Source organism: Rhinoderma darwinii (assembly GCF_050947455.1).
Source record: "Rhinoderma darwinii isolate aRhiDar2 chromosome 1 unlocalized genomic scaffold, aRhiDar2.hap1 SUPER_1_unloc_20, whole genome shotgun sequence".
Taxonomy (NCBI): domain Eukaryota; kingdom Metazoa; phylum Chordata; class Amphibia; order Anura; family Rhinodermatidae; genus Rhinoderma; species Rhinoderma darwinii.
In genome coordinates, this window is record NW_027461657.1 from 160,046 (window position 1) to 175,932 (window position 15,887).

General features: G+C 41.0%; 1 protein-coding gene across 2 annotated transcripts in view; it reads left to right on the top strand.

Annotated features, from left to right (window-relative positions):
- LOC142670911 (uncharacterized) overlaps window positions 1–15,500 on the top strand; it is a 34,180-nt gene extending 18,680 nt beyond the window's left edge. For both annotated transcript variants that reach the window (XM_075847126.1, XM_075847125.1), the window contains one exon: window positions 14,217–15,500. In XM_075847126.1, coding sequence (XP_075703241.1) covers window positions 14,217–15,448 — 1,232 coding nt within the window. In that variant the 3' untranslated portion in view covers window positions 15,449–15,500. The remainder of the gene's footprint in view (window positions 1–14,216) is intronic.
- The last annotated feature ends 387 nt before the right edge of the window (window positions 15,501–15,887 follow it).

The following is a 15,887-nucleotide window of genomic DNA, read 5'->3' on the forward strand; positions in this document are numbered from 1 at the left end:
ACTGCACGACCGTGGATTGTTTGAAAATAACTTTGTGTCCTTGAAAGTTTCACTTATATTTTTCCTCTCACCCTAGGGGGGTCTCAATCTACACTACCGGTCAAAAGTTTAGGGTCACTTAGAAATTTCCTTATTTTTGAAAGAAAAGCCCAGTTTTTTTCAATGAAGATAACATTAAATTAATCAGAAATCCACTCTATACATTGTTAATGTGGTAAATGACTATTCTAGCTGCAAACGTCTGGTTTTTAATGCAATATCTACATAGGTGTACAGAGGCCCATTTCCAGCAACCATCGCTCCAGTGTTCTAATGGTACATTGTGTTTGCTAACTGTGTTAGAAGGCTAATGGATGATTAGAAAACACTAGAAAACTCCTGTGCAATTATGTACGCACCGCTGTAAACCGTACTGCTGTTTAGAGGAGCTATAAAACTGACCTTCCTTTGAGCTAGTTGAGAATCTGGAGCATTACATTTGTGGGTTCGATTAAACTCTCAAAATGGCTAGAAAAAGAGAGCTTTCATGTGAAACTCGACAGTCTATTCTTGTTCTTAGAAATGAAGGCTATTCCATGCGAGAAATTGCCAAGAAACTGAAGATTTCCTACAACGGTGTGTACTACTCCCTTCAGAGGACAGCACACACAGGCTCTAACCAGAGTAGAAAGAGAAGTGGGAGGCCCCGCTGCACAACTGAGCAACAAGACAAGTACATTAGAGTCTCTAGTGTGAGAAATAGACGCCTCACAGGTCCTCAACTGGCAGCTTCATTAAATAGTACCCGCAAAACGCCAGTGTCAATGTCAATAGTGAAGAGGCGACTCCGGGATGCTGGCCTTCAGGGCAGAGAGGCAAAGAAACAGCCATATCTGAGACTGGCTAATAAAAGGAAAAGATTAATATGGGCAAAAGCTCAGACATTGGACAGAGGAAGATTGGAAAAAAGTGTTATGGACAGACGAATGGAAGTTTGAGGTGTTTGAATCACACAGAAGAACATTTGTGAGACGCAGAACAACTGAAAAGATGCTGGAGGAGCGCCTGACGCCATCTGTCAAGCATGGTGGAGGTCATGTGATGGTCTGGGGTAAAGTGGGAGATTTGTACAAGGTAAAAGGGATTGTGAATAAGGAAAGCTATCACTCTGCAACGCCATGCCATACCCTGTGGACAGCGCTTGATTGGAGTCAATTTCATCCTACAACAGGACAATGACCCAAAGCACCTCCAAATGATGCAAGAACTATTTAGGGAAGAAGCCGGCAGCCGGTATTCTATCTGTAATGGAGTGGCCAGCGCCGTCACCAGATCTCAACCCCATAGAGCTGTTGTGGGAGGAGCTTGACCGTATGGTACGCAAGAAGTGCCCATCAAGCCAATCCAACTTGTGGGAGGGGCTTCTGGAAGCATGGGGGGAAATTTCTCACGATTACCTCAGCAAATTAACAGCTCGAATGCCAAAGGTCTGCAATGCTGGAATTGCTGCAAATGGAGCGACCAAAGCAAAGTCTGAAGGAGAAAATTATTATTTCAAATAAAAATCATTGTTTCTAACCTTGTCAATGTCTTGACTATATTTTCTAGTCGTTTTGCAACTCATTTGATAAATATAAGTGTGAGTTTTCATGGAAAACACAAAATTGTCTGGGTGACCCCAAACTTTTGAACGGTAGTGTGTATATACACAATAAAATTTATTTTATTATCACTAGTAAAATGATTGACACTGAGGGCAGATTTGTGTATTTATGCGGTTCCCTTTTTTTGTGACCAACATAATTGCTATTGTATTTCTACCCCTTTTTTTTTTTATCAAATCCTTATTTTTTTTTATTTTTTTTCTTGGCAATTTTTTATTAGAATATAAAACAGCATATAAGACATCGTACGATTATTCAAAACTTTGCACGCAGTGCAATAAATTCAAGCTGCACAAATTTACAGGTACATAAAAGGTAGGAGGTATTCTCCCAAACATCCAAAAAACTAAGAAAAGAGGAAATAATAACATCCAATGGCAAATAACAGCACAATATCCATATTCGAAGGTAGTGCAATATGTAGGGAAACCAGTCCCAAAAAACAAGTAAGAATGACAATTCTTAAGTGTTCATTTCAACACAAAGTGACACAAACACAAGACAACAGAAGGAAGCACAAACAGAAGCACACAGAATTGGCGATAGCAACGTTCAAAAGAGGCCATCCAACCAGAGAGGCAAATCAGCACCACCCCGACATACCGACCAGACTGACCAATTTTGAACAAAGATTTCAGATTTACCCTGATCAGCAGACATCAACTCCTCCGTCCTCATAATCCCGTTCATTTCAGTTACCCATTCATGCAAAGAAGGAACATGAATGGACTTCCAGTGACGTAGTAGGATAGTTCGAGCTGCAGCCAGGAAATGCCGAAAGATACGCTTTTTGAGGTGTGGGAGTGATCCAGGAACTATGGAAAGCAAGCCGATAGAAGGAGATGTAGGAACTTCAATGTCAAAAAGCTTGTTTCCGAGGTCAAAAAATGTTTCCCAAAAGGGACGGAGCTTGGGGCAATCCCTCTAAATGTGCAACATGGTTCCAGGAGCCTCCCCACACCTCCAACAATCAGCAGGCACATCAGGAAATATCCTATGCAGAAAGGAAGGACAACGGTACCATCTGGTAAAGATTTTATAATTTTTCTCCTGAGCAAAACAAGAAATCGGCAATTTGTGAGCCAAGAAAAAGGAAGTCCCCCAATCTTCTTCAGAGTGTCAAACCCCCATTTCCTCATCTCAGGCTGTAGTGAACACCAACTGAGAAGAAGAATAGCTAGGGTGAAGAATCCCATGCAGATAGGACAGCATGTGAGAAGGAGCAGAAGTCAAGGACAGAAAGTTCTAAAGGAGTCTTCTCCTGAAGCACCGCAAAACAATCACTAATGGAGGAGCGATACAACGGCAGCCGGAAATAAGACCACCATATTGATTGTCTCCCCGGGCAAGCCTCAGAGACAGCAGCAAGTGACAAAATAGCACCATCGGGCGTAAGGGTCTGAGCTAAGTATCCGCCGTCCTGTCTCCCCCAACATAGGAATGTGTCCACACCCACCGCTAGAGGGAAGGAAGGGTTATCAAAAAGAGGGGTCAGAGGACCCGGATGGTGAGCAAGGTCCAGGGTACCAATGATCCGCTCCCAGACTACAAGAAACAGACGTGTGAGGAAAGGCAGAGAAGATGTTGGTCGCTGGGGACCAATCAACCAAGGCAGAGAGGACAATGCAAGAGAGGACATACCTTTCTCAATTCGCACCCATTGCCTATCCGCAGCCGAGCGGTACCATTCCACCAATCTCATGAGGATTGCAGCTTGATGGTAACGTTTACAGTACAGTAAACCCGCTCCCCCCTCGACTTTGGGCCTACTGAGGACAGAAAATCGAATCCGAGGCTTAGAAGAGCCCCACACAAATTTGGTTATGGCCCTATGCAAGGTCTTGAAGAAGGCCGCAGGAACCACAATAGGGACAGTCTGAAACATATACAGAAATTTTGGCAATGTATCCATTTTAACAGCGTTAATACGCCCGAACCACGACATGCGTCTACCCCCATACGCCTCCAACTCTCGCAATGTACGCTGTAGGATAGGTGTGTAGTTCATGGTAAACAGGTCAGACAAATGTGTGGGGATATATATCCCCAAGTATTTTAAAGATGCAGATTGCCACTTCAACAGAAAAACCCTAGCGAGATGAGTGTCCAGAGATACATTCAACTCCTCCGATTTAGAATAATTGACCTTAAAATGACTCAAGTGACCAAATCGCTCAAACTCCCCAGTCAAAGGCGGCAAAGAAATCATGGGATTTGTAAGGTACACGAGAAGATCATCGGCATACAGTACTAACTTGTGATGCTGAGCATCAACACAAATGCTATTAATGCTAGGGTTCCGCATTGCCACATCCAGGTGTTCCATGACCAAAACCTATAACAGAGGCGAAAGTGGACACCCCTGTCTCGTCCCATTTGTAATAGGCAAGGAGTCAGACAAAAGACCATTCACTCGTACCCGAGCTGAAGGCCTGTGGTATTGCGCCATAATCCTATCTACCATTGTAGAGCCAAGTCCGACCGGAGTCAAGACACTGCGGAGAAACACCCAGTGTACCCTATCAAAAGCCTTTTCGGCATCAACAGAAAGTAAACACATCGATATCTTGCGTGTCTTGCAATATGATGTTAAAAGAAGGGTCTTGTTGGTATTATCCCGGGCTTCTCTACCACGCATAAACCCCACCTGATCATTCGTGACCAAGTCAGGCAATATCGGAGAGAGGCGAGAGGCAATCAATTGCGCAAAGATTTTCACATCTACATTAATCAATGAAATGGGCCTAAAATTTGCACATGTCGTTGGGTCCCTACCCAGTTTTGGCAGAAGGGTAATATGAGCCTCGAGAGACTGAGGCACAAAGGGACAAGAGGAAGACATGAAGTTAAAGACTTTTGTCAAAAAAGGAGCGAGTTGATCCTTAAATGTCTTCTAAAATCTATTGTTAAACCCATCAAGTCCTGGACTTTTGCCCAGAGGAGAGTCCCCAATTGCCCGCAACACTTCCGAATCCAAAAAATGTTCCTCAAGTCCCAAGGCGTCCCCAGCCCCCAAAGACGGCAAGGCAGTGTCCTGTACATAATAATCCATTTTTTCACGCAGCACATCAGCTTGCATATTATGAAAGAGACCTTATTATACAAGGTAGAGTAATAATGTCTGTAACATTCAGTGATAACGACCGGGTCATAAATCTCACCGCCAGTGGGAGACGTAATTTTAGGAACATACGATGCTTGTGTACGGGGATGTAAAATCCTTGCCAAGGACCTGCCACATTTATCTGCAAATTCGTACGAGTGTTTGCGTATCCGATCCCGAAATCTAGCATGCGATTGGTCTAGCAGAGAACGCAAGAATTGTCGCATTGTAGTAAGCTCAGAAAAAACCTGTGAAGGCGCGCGCTTATGACTGGATTCAAACCAGACTACTATAGTGATTTATATAATTTGAAGGAAGATCCTTCTCTTCCACAAGTAACTTTAGAAAAGGCTCGGGAATTTTTGTCAGCCCTGAACTTACCAAAACTATCTGATCAGCAATTGAACTGCCTAAACGACCCTATTTCAGAGCAGGAAGTCAGGAAACTTATTAGGTACTCGAAACAAAATAAGATCCCAGGCCCAGATGGTCTTCCCAATGAGTATTATAAAACTTTTATTAATGTTCTGTCCCCGTACTTTATGGGTTTGGTAAATAATATGCACGTAATGGCTCTCCTCCCGCGGAAATGTTGAAAGCCATAATTGTTACTATCCCTAAACCTGGTAAACCCCCTGATTCTCCGGCTAATTTTAGGCCGATTTCACTGTTAAATAATGATCTAAAACTCTTTGCTAAATTACTGGCTTCGAGACTTAACGGGTGCCTAACTTCTCTGATTGCTTCAGACCAAGTGGGCTTTATTACAGGCCGTCAGGCCAGAGACGGAACTAGGAGGAGTCTTGATCTAATTCAAATTGCGCATTCCCTGAGGGTCCCTGCGGTGCTGATTTCATTGGATGCGGAAAAAGCCTTTGACAGGGTTAATTGGCATTTTCTAGAAGCGCTCCTGGACAAATTGGGTTTTCAAGCCTTTATTAAGGATGCAATCCTTTCTTTATATACCTCCCCATCGGCCCAGATCTTTACGTCTGTTTTCTTTTCAAAACATATTCAAATCAGTAATGGCACTCGTCAAGGGTGTCCGTTGTCCCCCTTAATTTTTACCCTATGCATGGAACCATTTGCTGAACTTATACGTAGTTCCCTTGATATCCAGGGCCTTCAGGTCGGCCCTATTGAGCACAAAATCGGGTTGTATGCGGATGACGTCCTGTTATTTTGTAAATCGCCTCTAACAACGATTCCCGCAATTCTTAAAGTTATAAAATCCAATTCAGCAGTCTCCTTTTATAAATTGAATGTTGCTAAATCCTCCATGATGCCTATTCATATTTCCCCACAAATGAGAGCGTCTATCTCTAAATTTAAATTTACTTGGGCGGAATCGGGTCTGAAATATCTGGGGATTACGCTCACTCCCAACCCTTCTCAGGTAATTATTTAATTAAACCAAAGAAGAAATCTTGATATAATAATATTTAATCAAAATAATTTTATTTAATCAAAACAAATAATTTAATACACATAAATACAAGATTAAATAAAGATACAAAAATTAAACCCCCCTCCCAAGTATATACTATAGACAATTAAAATAACATAAAATATATGCCAGGTGTATAATAATGGATAAAGAAGGTAAATATGGTAAATGTAATGGTATCAAGTCCTCATGCAGAAAAGCATAAACCCTTAAGGAAGGATAAAAAAGCACTGTATGTCTATGTGCACGAACTGCATCAGAGCACCAGAGAGCTGATATGAATAATGCTGTAATCACAAGTCGCTCCAGTGCCAATGATGCACTGATGTGAGTAAAGAGACAAGCACTGAAACAAGAAGGGAAGAAATATCGACTACAATGAGTGGACTATACCTGCAGAGGACTCAGGACTCAGGTAATCCCTACTAATTTTTCTTCTCTTATTGGGGCTCTTAAACAGGATTGTATACAATTTGAAAATCTTCATCTTTCATGGTTCGCTAGAATTCAATTAGTTAAGATGTTTTTGCTCCCCAAATTTTTATATCTATGCAGAACTATTCCATATATCCTTCCAGGTTTTATTACAGCACCACTCCAATCCTTATTTCTTAATTTTATTTGGCATAAGAAGAGAGCTAGAGTAGCTAAGAATCTCCTTTATCGCAAAATAAAAAATGGAGGGATGGGTGTACCAAATGTTGTAGCCTATAACGTAGCGGCTATTGCAGACCAACTATATCCCTTTTGGAATGATACGACCCCCTTTCTGTGGGCTGTCTTAGAAGAGAATAGTCACCCTAACGTTTCATTTAAATCTACTCTTATAGCGACTTTATTAGGAGCTAAGGTACCAAAATTTACTTTGACTTCTATGACCGATTCTTTACAGGTGCGGGTACGATATGTTTGCAAAAATAAGTGGGTTCATGTGTCGAAAGATTGTATTCCGCTTTCTGTTCTTTATTCCTCATATTTCCATGTCTCCTTGGGTTGCCAGGGTATGAAGGTTATTTCTGATTTTTATGACACTTTTCAGACGTTTGAAGACTTACAGAAGGTTTTATCAACTCTCCCATAACTTTTTCTACCAATATCTGCAAATCAGACATTGTATCCAATCCATGAAACTTCCCCAATCACCTACTAATCTCACTTCATTCCACAAATTCTTAAATAAAGGGCAGGGATATTCAAAGGGTTTACCACAGTTTTATGATTTGATCCTTGCTCTGGATAATAAGGGTAAAACAAGTTACATGTTAAAATGGGAGAGGAAACTGGGTTCAGTTTTTCCTGAAGATACCTGGATTAAAGCTTCAAATTGGGCCGCAAAACACTCTAAATGTGTAAACCATACTGAATTAATGCGGAAAATTCACCTGCGATGGTATTTAACACCTTCTGGACTAGCGCATATCATCACGGGTTCTTCTAAACTTTGTTGGAGAGGTTGTGGACAGATAGGATCCCCTTTACATATGTGTTGGTCGTGTCCATCAGTGTCTGGCCTTTGGATTCGAGTATTTGCACTTTTTCAGAATTCGTACAGGTTCCCGTGTTGATATCCCCTGCTATAGCAATTTTAGATATTAATCTGGAGGAAATAGATCCGCTAGATAGATTACTTATTCACCATATTCTTATAGCCACTAGAATGGCCATCGCACAATCTTGGAAAGCTCAGATTTCCCCATCTATTCAGGAGGTCATTAGAAGAGTTAATAGCCAATGTTATCATGAAACTTATTTAGTTTCTGATTTAGTTCTTCATGGTCGGAATGTGAGGAGATGGAATTCTTGGACTCGTTCAAAATACTATATTTAATTATGATCTTAAATGGCTAATTTGAGATGTGTTTTACTTGTATGGAGTGTCATTCTAATACGAACAGTATTGTGTCTGTTACTTATGTGTATTTTTGTTTGGTTGTAATGTATAAAAATCTTTCAATAAAAATTGAAGATTTAAAAAAAAAAAAAATGACTGGATTCCAACTCCAGTATCCGCGCAAGGAGCCGTGCAATAGCTACCCCTTTTTCTCTCTTCAATCGAGCCCCGTGCTGAATTAGAACACCTCTAACCACGCACTTCAATGCCTCCCACTGTAGTGGTAACGAAGTATTCATGAGCATGCACAGCGAAGAAAGTGCCAAGCGTATCCTTAAGAGCTGACATACACACCGCGTCCCGCAAGAGATTGTCATTAATTTTCCAAGACTGAAAATTAGGCACCGAATCAGGGAAGGTAAGGGACAAAAAAAACAGAGCATGATCTGACCAAAACATGGGACCCACCTCAGAAGTAGGGTGCCAGGTAAGCAAGTGGTGGCTAACGGGAAAGGCATCTAAGAGACTGTACATATTGTTTAATGGAGAGAAATAAGTATATTCTTGTACCTGAGGATGAAGAATCCTCCACACATCAACTGCATGGAGTGCATCATAGTCTTCAAGGCCGCCAGTTGTGTCTTGGGAACAGCAGACCTGCCCGAGGATGTATTAAGCCTGGATCAAATGTCAAATTGAAGTCACCTCCCACAATTAAAACAGCCTCTGAAAACTCCTCTAATTTCCTCAGAAATACTCGGCACACGCGAGCCTGATCCTGATTGGGAAGGTAGAAGTTAGCCAAAGTGAAAATCTTATTCCTAACGGACCACTTAAGAAAGACAAACCGACCACCCGGGTCAATCATGACATCTATGGTCTTATGAGAAAGCGATTTGTCGATACAAATACTCGCCCCTTTGGACTTGGATTCCGGGTTGGCACTGTGGAACCAAGCCGGATAATAGCGATTAGTAAACTGTGCGGCCCACCTGAAAATGAGTTTCTTGTAGGAACAATATATGCACCCGCTCTTTGTCATGTTCTACAGTACCTATGAGCGTTTTTCAGGGACATTAAACCCTCTAACATTAAAGGTACATACTTACTACTGTGCCATCTCCACGGTGCTCAGGATAATCAAGCCAATACTATGTACTAAAGCAGCAAAGACCAGACAAACAAGGAAGGGATAACACGACAACAAAAACAAACAAGACGGGTGAAACGATCACCCACTCCCTGATCTAATCAAGGAGAAACAATCCAATAGACAATATACACCGGATAGGACCAGTGAGTCCCTAAGAGGAGAAGTGTCAGGACAAGGTCTAGCCAGCGCCCCGCACCCCCCAACCCATCAATAAACTAAAACAGCTGAATATACATAGAAATGAAGGAAAAAGGGAAAGGTAACCAAGTTATGTGAAGTTAGATGAAAAGACAAATGACAAAAAGCATACGGCATTAGGCATATGGCATGGTCAGGAACAGAAAGAAACCCCAATAAAGAACCACCCTAAATACATTCATTGACAACATAAATGTACATTTAGGAAAATAAAGTAAAGAAATAAACATTCACGTGGAATTAATTCCTACAGCCCACCAGGGGCAATCGACCAACAGCAAATGGCCAATATTCCAGGAAGGAGTATCCAGCTAGAATAAAAGGAAAATAAGCAGGCGACAATCCTTTTTTATTTATTTTTTTCAAAAATAAGCAACTTCCAGTTGTCTGTGATGATATTGATAAGATTGTACATAAGTGTTCGAAAACCACTGTGAAGTTGAAAGATGTCTTTCCGTAGTTCCAGAATATGCAGTACAGTCGAAATAGCACAAAATCGTACAATAGATAAAAAGGCAGAGAGCCGAATAATGCAAAACAATTTAAACCAACAGGGTGCGACCGTATGAGCTATTACACATTGTCCTACATTTACAATATCTTCAGATATATTTAGCAGTAATGGCAGAAAGTGGCTGTGAGCAATAACCACCTATTATGAACATCACCGTCCGAGTTAGCCAGGACCCAAAGCTCCAGAATATAGTCATGAAGGCGTGGCCGATACCCAAGCTATACATTGAGACCATTGAACTACGAATTTTTCGTGAGTCCTTGATTCCCAGCTGGAAAGTTCCTCCTGTCGGAATATTTGTTTCACTTTCTCTTTCCACATTTGTAATGTAGGAAGTTCTTTGTTAAAGAGGCTGTCACCAGATTTTGCAATCCCTATCTGCTATTGCAGCAGATCGGCGCTGCAATGTAGATTACAGTAACGTTTTTATTTTTAAAAAACGAGAACACGGCTGTGTCTGCACTGCCAGAAGCTGGGCGTTCTGAAGAGAAGTGGATGATACTTCTCGTCAGAACGCCCAGCTAGTAAAAGTAGTAAAAACGCCCCGATGTACGCACATAATACACGCCCACTTGAACTTTTACTTTAAACACGCCCACTTGGACTTTTGCAAGCCTCATTTGCATAAATACAAAAATGGTCATAACTTGGCCAAAAATGCTCGTTTTTTAAAAATAAAAACGTTCCTGTAATCTACATTGCAGCGCCTATCTGCTGCAATAGCAGATAGGGGTTGCAAAATCTGGTGACAGAGCCTCTTTAAGCCAAAGAAGCGGCATAAGCAGTTTGTCTGCCGTTATTACATGTGCTGGGAGACCATGCTTAGATAAGGGGCAGTCTGGACTGGGTAAGTTTAGCAAGACCAATGAAGGGGTAAGGATAATGGATGAAGAACAGATTAGGTTGATTTAAGGTTGTCTTGGAGGTCCAAAAAGCAGAGATTGGTGGGGCATTCCCACCATCTATGGACCACACCTCCAGCAAGTATTCAGAGCACCTGGGAACATTTTAGATACCACATCTGGACTTCGGTGCCATCTAGTCAACACCTTTTATAAGAATTTTCCTGGGCTTTAACGCCATGTAAAAAAACATGTGAATGGGACGGAATCCGTTGAACTTCTTTGGTAGAGAAGGTCATTTTTAAAAAAAATTCCCATGCCTCCAGAAAGGTAGGTTTAGCAGAGTTCTGACCTAATACGTTTTTTATATAACATGGATAGGAGATGTTTCGGATGATTGTGCATACGTAAAAGAGATTCATACCAGGATAGATCTCATTTTAATTTATAATTTTGCAGGAATCTTCCACAACTTTTTTGTGTGTGTGTTGTTCAGACTACCATTTATGCTTCGAGAAGGAAGGGAAAATTGTCTTGTGTTTAGGAGTCTGCTAGTCTACATGACCTGCTACATGAAGGTCACCTATTAAGCATGGAGTAATAGAATTCCATAACCCTAGAGGGTCGTCATATTGACTGTCTAAGAGGTAGGGTATAAGGTTTGCAGGAGCAGCCGGTGAGGGAAATTGTATTGGCTCTAAGTGGGCTTGGGTGAAGGACTAACTGTGTAACAGTTCTTTTAAAAAAGGGTCCTTAATTCCTGTGTGACCCGTATGTTGCGGTGAACCCCAGACAAGAGCTAGGACTGAGGGTGTAAAGGTGCATGTGGCGATCAACCTAGCATGTTTTGGGGAGTTATTTGAAAGGAATTCTATTAGTGTGCGGAGCTGAGCTGCATGGTAGTACGTAACAACATCAGGCAAACCAAAACCTACCCCCTCCTTCGGCAATGACAGCTGTCTGTAAGATAAACTTTCTAGAATATTTCCAAATGAATTGAGAAAACCTACGCCTTATTTGGGTGCAGTATGATGTGGGGAGAAACACTGGTGCAGTCTGGAGTAGATAAAGAAACCTGGTCATTTATATAGGATTTGATGAGGTTTTTGCGACCCATTGCCTGGAAGGGGTTAAGACTGATATTGACGATATGCGCTACATATGTTTTGTGAGGGGGTTTTATACTAATAATTGGGATTACTCATTTTCTGAACTTCATACATTTTTTGACACTATTATATTTCCTGTTCTATCATCCGCAGACAGACTAAAGTCATCAAGGCAATCAATGATTTACCTGGTTCTAAAGCAGATGGACCGGATGGTCTTCCCATTGACCTCTATATATCATTCAAGATGGCGACCAATTATTTTTTTGATGCATTCAATAGTGAGATGTTGCCCCCCCCCATAAATATACGAGGTGATAATTACCTTATTGCTAAAGGGGGGGGGCATAAGTCCTTGGTCGAATCTTCTCAACCAATTTCTGATGCTAAAATATTGTCTAAGATTTAGGCAAATCGCCTGGTCTGGATTGTTGATACATGAGAATCAATCCGGCTTTATGCCTGGTGGAAGAACGTCTGTTATTTTTAGCAAAGTTCTGCGTATTAAGGACGGGCATTGTTCGTTAATTTCATTCAATGCAGTCAAAGCCTTTGACCGCGTTGAGTGGGAGTTTGTTCAAGGTTTTGACTCTGTTTGGCTTTGGCCTATGCTTTATTAAATGAATTAGGATTTTGTATGAAAATGCATTAGCATGTGTCTCTGTGAATGGGCCCAGGTCTTTTTTTTGTCTACAGAGGAGAACGAGCCAGGGATGATGTTGCGGGGTGAATAGTGAATTAGCTTGTCTGTGTATGTGGATCTCTCTGCTCTTTCACCTGCTGGCCAGCAAACCTTTGTCTCTGTCCAGTATTATTTCTACAGATAAACTGATTCAGCATTCCCCACTAACACACAGCATTACCTGCATGTGACTAAACTAAATAGGAAGCACTTGATTAATGCCAGGTGAGGCAGAGCTACAGCCACACAAAGTATATGGAGCTTTCTTTTGTATGATTTGGTTATGTGTATAGAGATTGTAAGCTCCTGTTCATTTTAAAAGGTGACAGGAAGTGTGGAACATGTATAATATGTGTTTAAAATATAAACACAAATATGTGTGTGTGTGTCCCTTTAAGACTGTAGAATTCTGGGAAATAGAATATTGTGTATTTAAGTGCACCCAAAGGAGGGTGGGACAGGTTCAGAGCATATGAGCTGAGGATTGGGGTGCTGCTCGATATGAAGGCAGCTGCAATTCAACCCAATTTACCTGCTTTTTGTTGTTACATTTATTTTGTATTTGTTCCAAATAAATACATTGATAAAGCATTGTTTGCCAAATCCTGAGTGAGGACTGTTTATGACGGCAAGAATACCCACACCCCAACAGATCCACTCTCTACTCTTTTTTGCTTAATCTAATCATTTATTCCTTAGCTCTTTTATCAGGCAGGATTCTTGCATATCTGGTTTTGGATGGGAAGGTTTTTCTAAAAAAAAATGGTTCTACTCTGATGACCTGCTCCTCTTCATGGCAGATACTTCTAGATCTTAAGGGTATGTTCACACGAGGGCGTCCGTTACGGCTGAAATTACGGGGATGTTTCAGCCTGAAAACATCCCCGTAATTTCAGCCGTACCGGCATGTGCAGACGCTTGAACGCCGCGTCAATTACGGCCGTAATTAGCGCTGCTATTCATTGGAGTCAATGAATAACGGCTCTAATTACGGCCAAAGAAGTGACAGGTCACTTCTTTGACGCGGGCGTCTATTTACGCGCCGTCATTTGACAGCGGCGCGTAAATATACGCCTCGTGTGAACAGACAAACGTCTGCCCATTGCTTTCAATGGGCAGATGTTTGTCAGCGCTATTGAGGCGCTATTTTCGGGCGTAATTCGGGGCAAAAACGCCCGATTTAAGTCCGTAAATAGGCCGTGTGCACATACCCTTAGAAGTACTTTTGGTTACCTAAACGACTGTCTTAAATGCCAGATTCTGCCCCTAGCACACTGTAAATGACAAAGGGCCTTGGGAGAACTTTCGATACCCTAATGGAATGATCCTCCAAGAATGGTAGTAGACACAACCCATAATCCGTCTCATAGAATATCCCAACTCTATATAATACATGTGCGGTATTATTCACCGAAAAGGATGTTCAGATTTACAGTTAGAGTAGACTCTTGCTGTAAGAGATACAGAGACCCCCATGTCGACCTGGTCCATGTGATAGGGAGGGTTCACTCTGGAAGGAGATAAACCAATTGAATTCTGTAGAGGTGTTAATTTGTATAATTTTAATGGTTTCTCTTTTTATATGCAATTTCAAATAAAAAAATCACGGCTGGTGTGTTTTCAGCCTAATAAAAATGATTTCAATTTTGTCTACTTTGCGGTTAAAACATTTTTATGTTTTAATCCTTTTACAGGAAAGCCCAGTAAGAACTCTGAGGGAAACTTCATGCTATTGCTAAATTATAAAGTAGAAGAGGAAGATCTCATGCAGCAGTCTTCAGGAGAAAACCCCATGCCCTTTAATGTACATCCTGGACTTCACAGTACAGATTTATCATATAATCCCCCTAATCATGAGGAACCTTCTCCTGACCAAACACAGATTGTTACCACAAGTACGGATCCAAACAGGATTCAGAGGTTTCAATTTGGAAAACCGTTAATGAAAAGCTCAGGTCCTTTTACACACACAAAAATTCACACAGGCGAGAAGCCATACTCCTGTTCAGAATGTGGGAAATGTTTTACCTATAAATCACTCCTTGATCAACATGAAAGAAGTCACAAAGCAGAAAAGCCATACTCTTGTTTAGAATGTGGAAAATGCTTTACCCGTAAGTCATCTCTTCTTACACATGAGAAAAGTCACACAGGGGAGAAGCCATATTCATGTTTGGAATGTGGGAAAAGTTTTACAAATAAATCAAATCTTGTTGCACATGAGAGTATTCACACAGGAGAGAAACCATATTCATGTTTCGAATGTGGAAAATGCTTTACCCGTAAGTCACATCTTCTTACACATGAGAAAAGTCACACAGGGGAGAAGCCATATTCATGTTTGGAATGTGGGAAAAGTTTTACAAATAAATCAAATCTTGTTAAACATGAGAGAAGTCACACAGGAGAGAAACCATATTCATGTTTAGAATGTGGGAAATGCTTTACAAATAAATCAGATCTTGTTAAACATGAGAAAAGTCACACAGGGGAGAAGACATTTTTATGTTGTGAATGTGGGAAATGGTTTACAAATAAATCAAATCTTGTTGCACATGAGAGAATTCACACAGGGGAGAAGCCGTATTCATGTTCAGAATGTGGGAAATGTTTTACAAATAAATCAGATCTTGTTAGACATGACAGAAGTCACACAGGGGAGAAGCCATATTCATGTTCAGAATGTGGGAAATGCTTTGCAAATAGATCAGATCTTGTTAAACATAAAAGAATTCACACAGGAGAGAAGCCATTTCCATGTTCAGAATGTGGTAAATGTTTTATATCCAGCTCAAATCTTGTTATGCATAAGAGAAGTCACACGGGAGAGAAACCATATCCATGTTCAGAATGTGGGAAATGTTTTGTAGATAAATCATCTCTTGTTATACATGCGATAAGTCACACAGAGGAGAAGCCATTTTAATCTTTTATATGTGGAAAATATTTGACAATAAAATCTGATGTTCAAGATTTTACATAGAGACTAAACTATTTTCTTCTTTGAAATATTGGAAATGGAATAAGAGCAAAACATTTTTTTTAACACATCAGATCATTAACAGCCATTAAAGAGAGACTGTCACCAGGTTATTGCTGTCCTATCTGAGGGCAACATAAAGTACTGGCAGAGACCCTGATTCTAGCGCTGGATCACTTACTTTACAGTAATCAGCAGTTTTCATAACATCCCAGTTAATCTCCTGCAGCACATACAAATGATCTGTGGTTCCCTTGCAGTGCTTAAAGGGAACCTGTCACCAGCATTTCACCTATTGAACTTATCTCTCACTGGCCGCTGCTATCAAAAGTTCATTGCCGTTATCCCCTCTCCTAAACTCCGACTGTAAATAACGGTCTGCAAA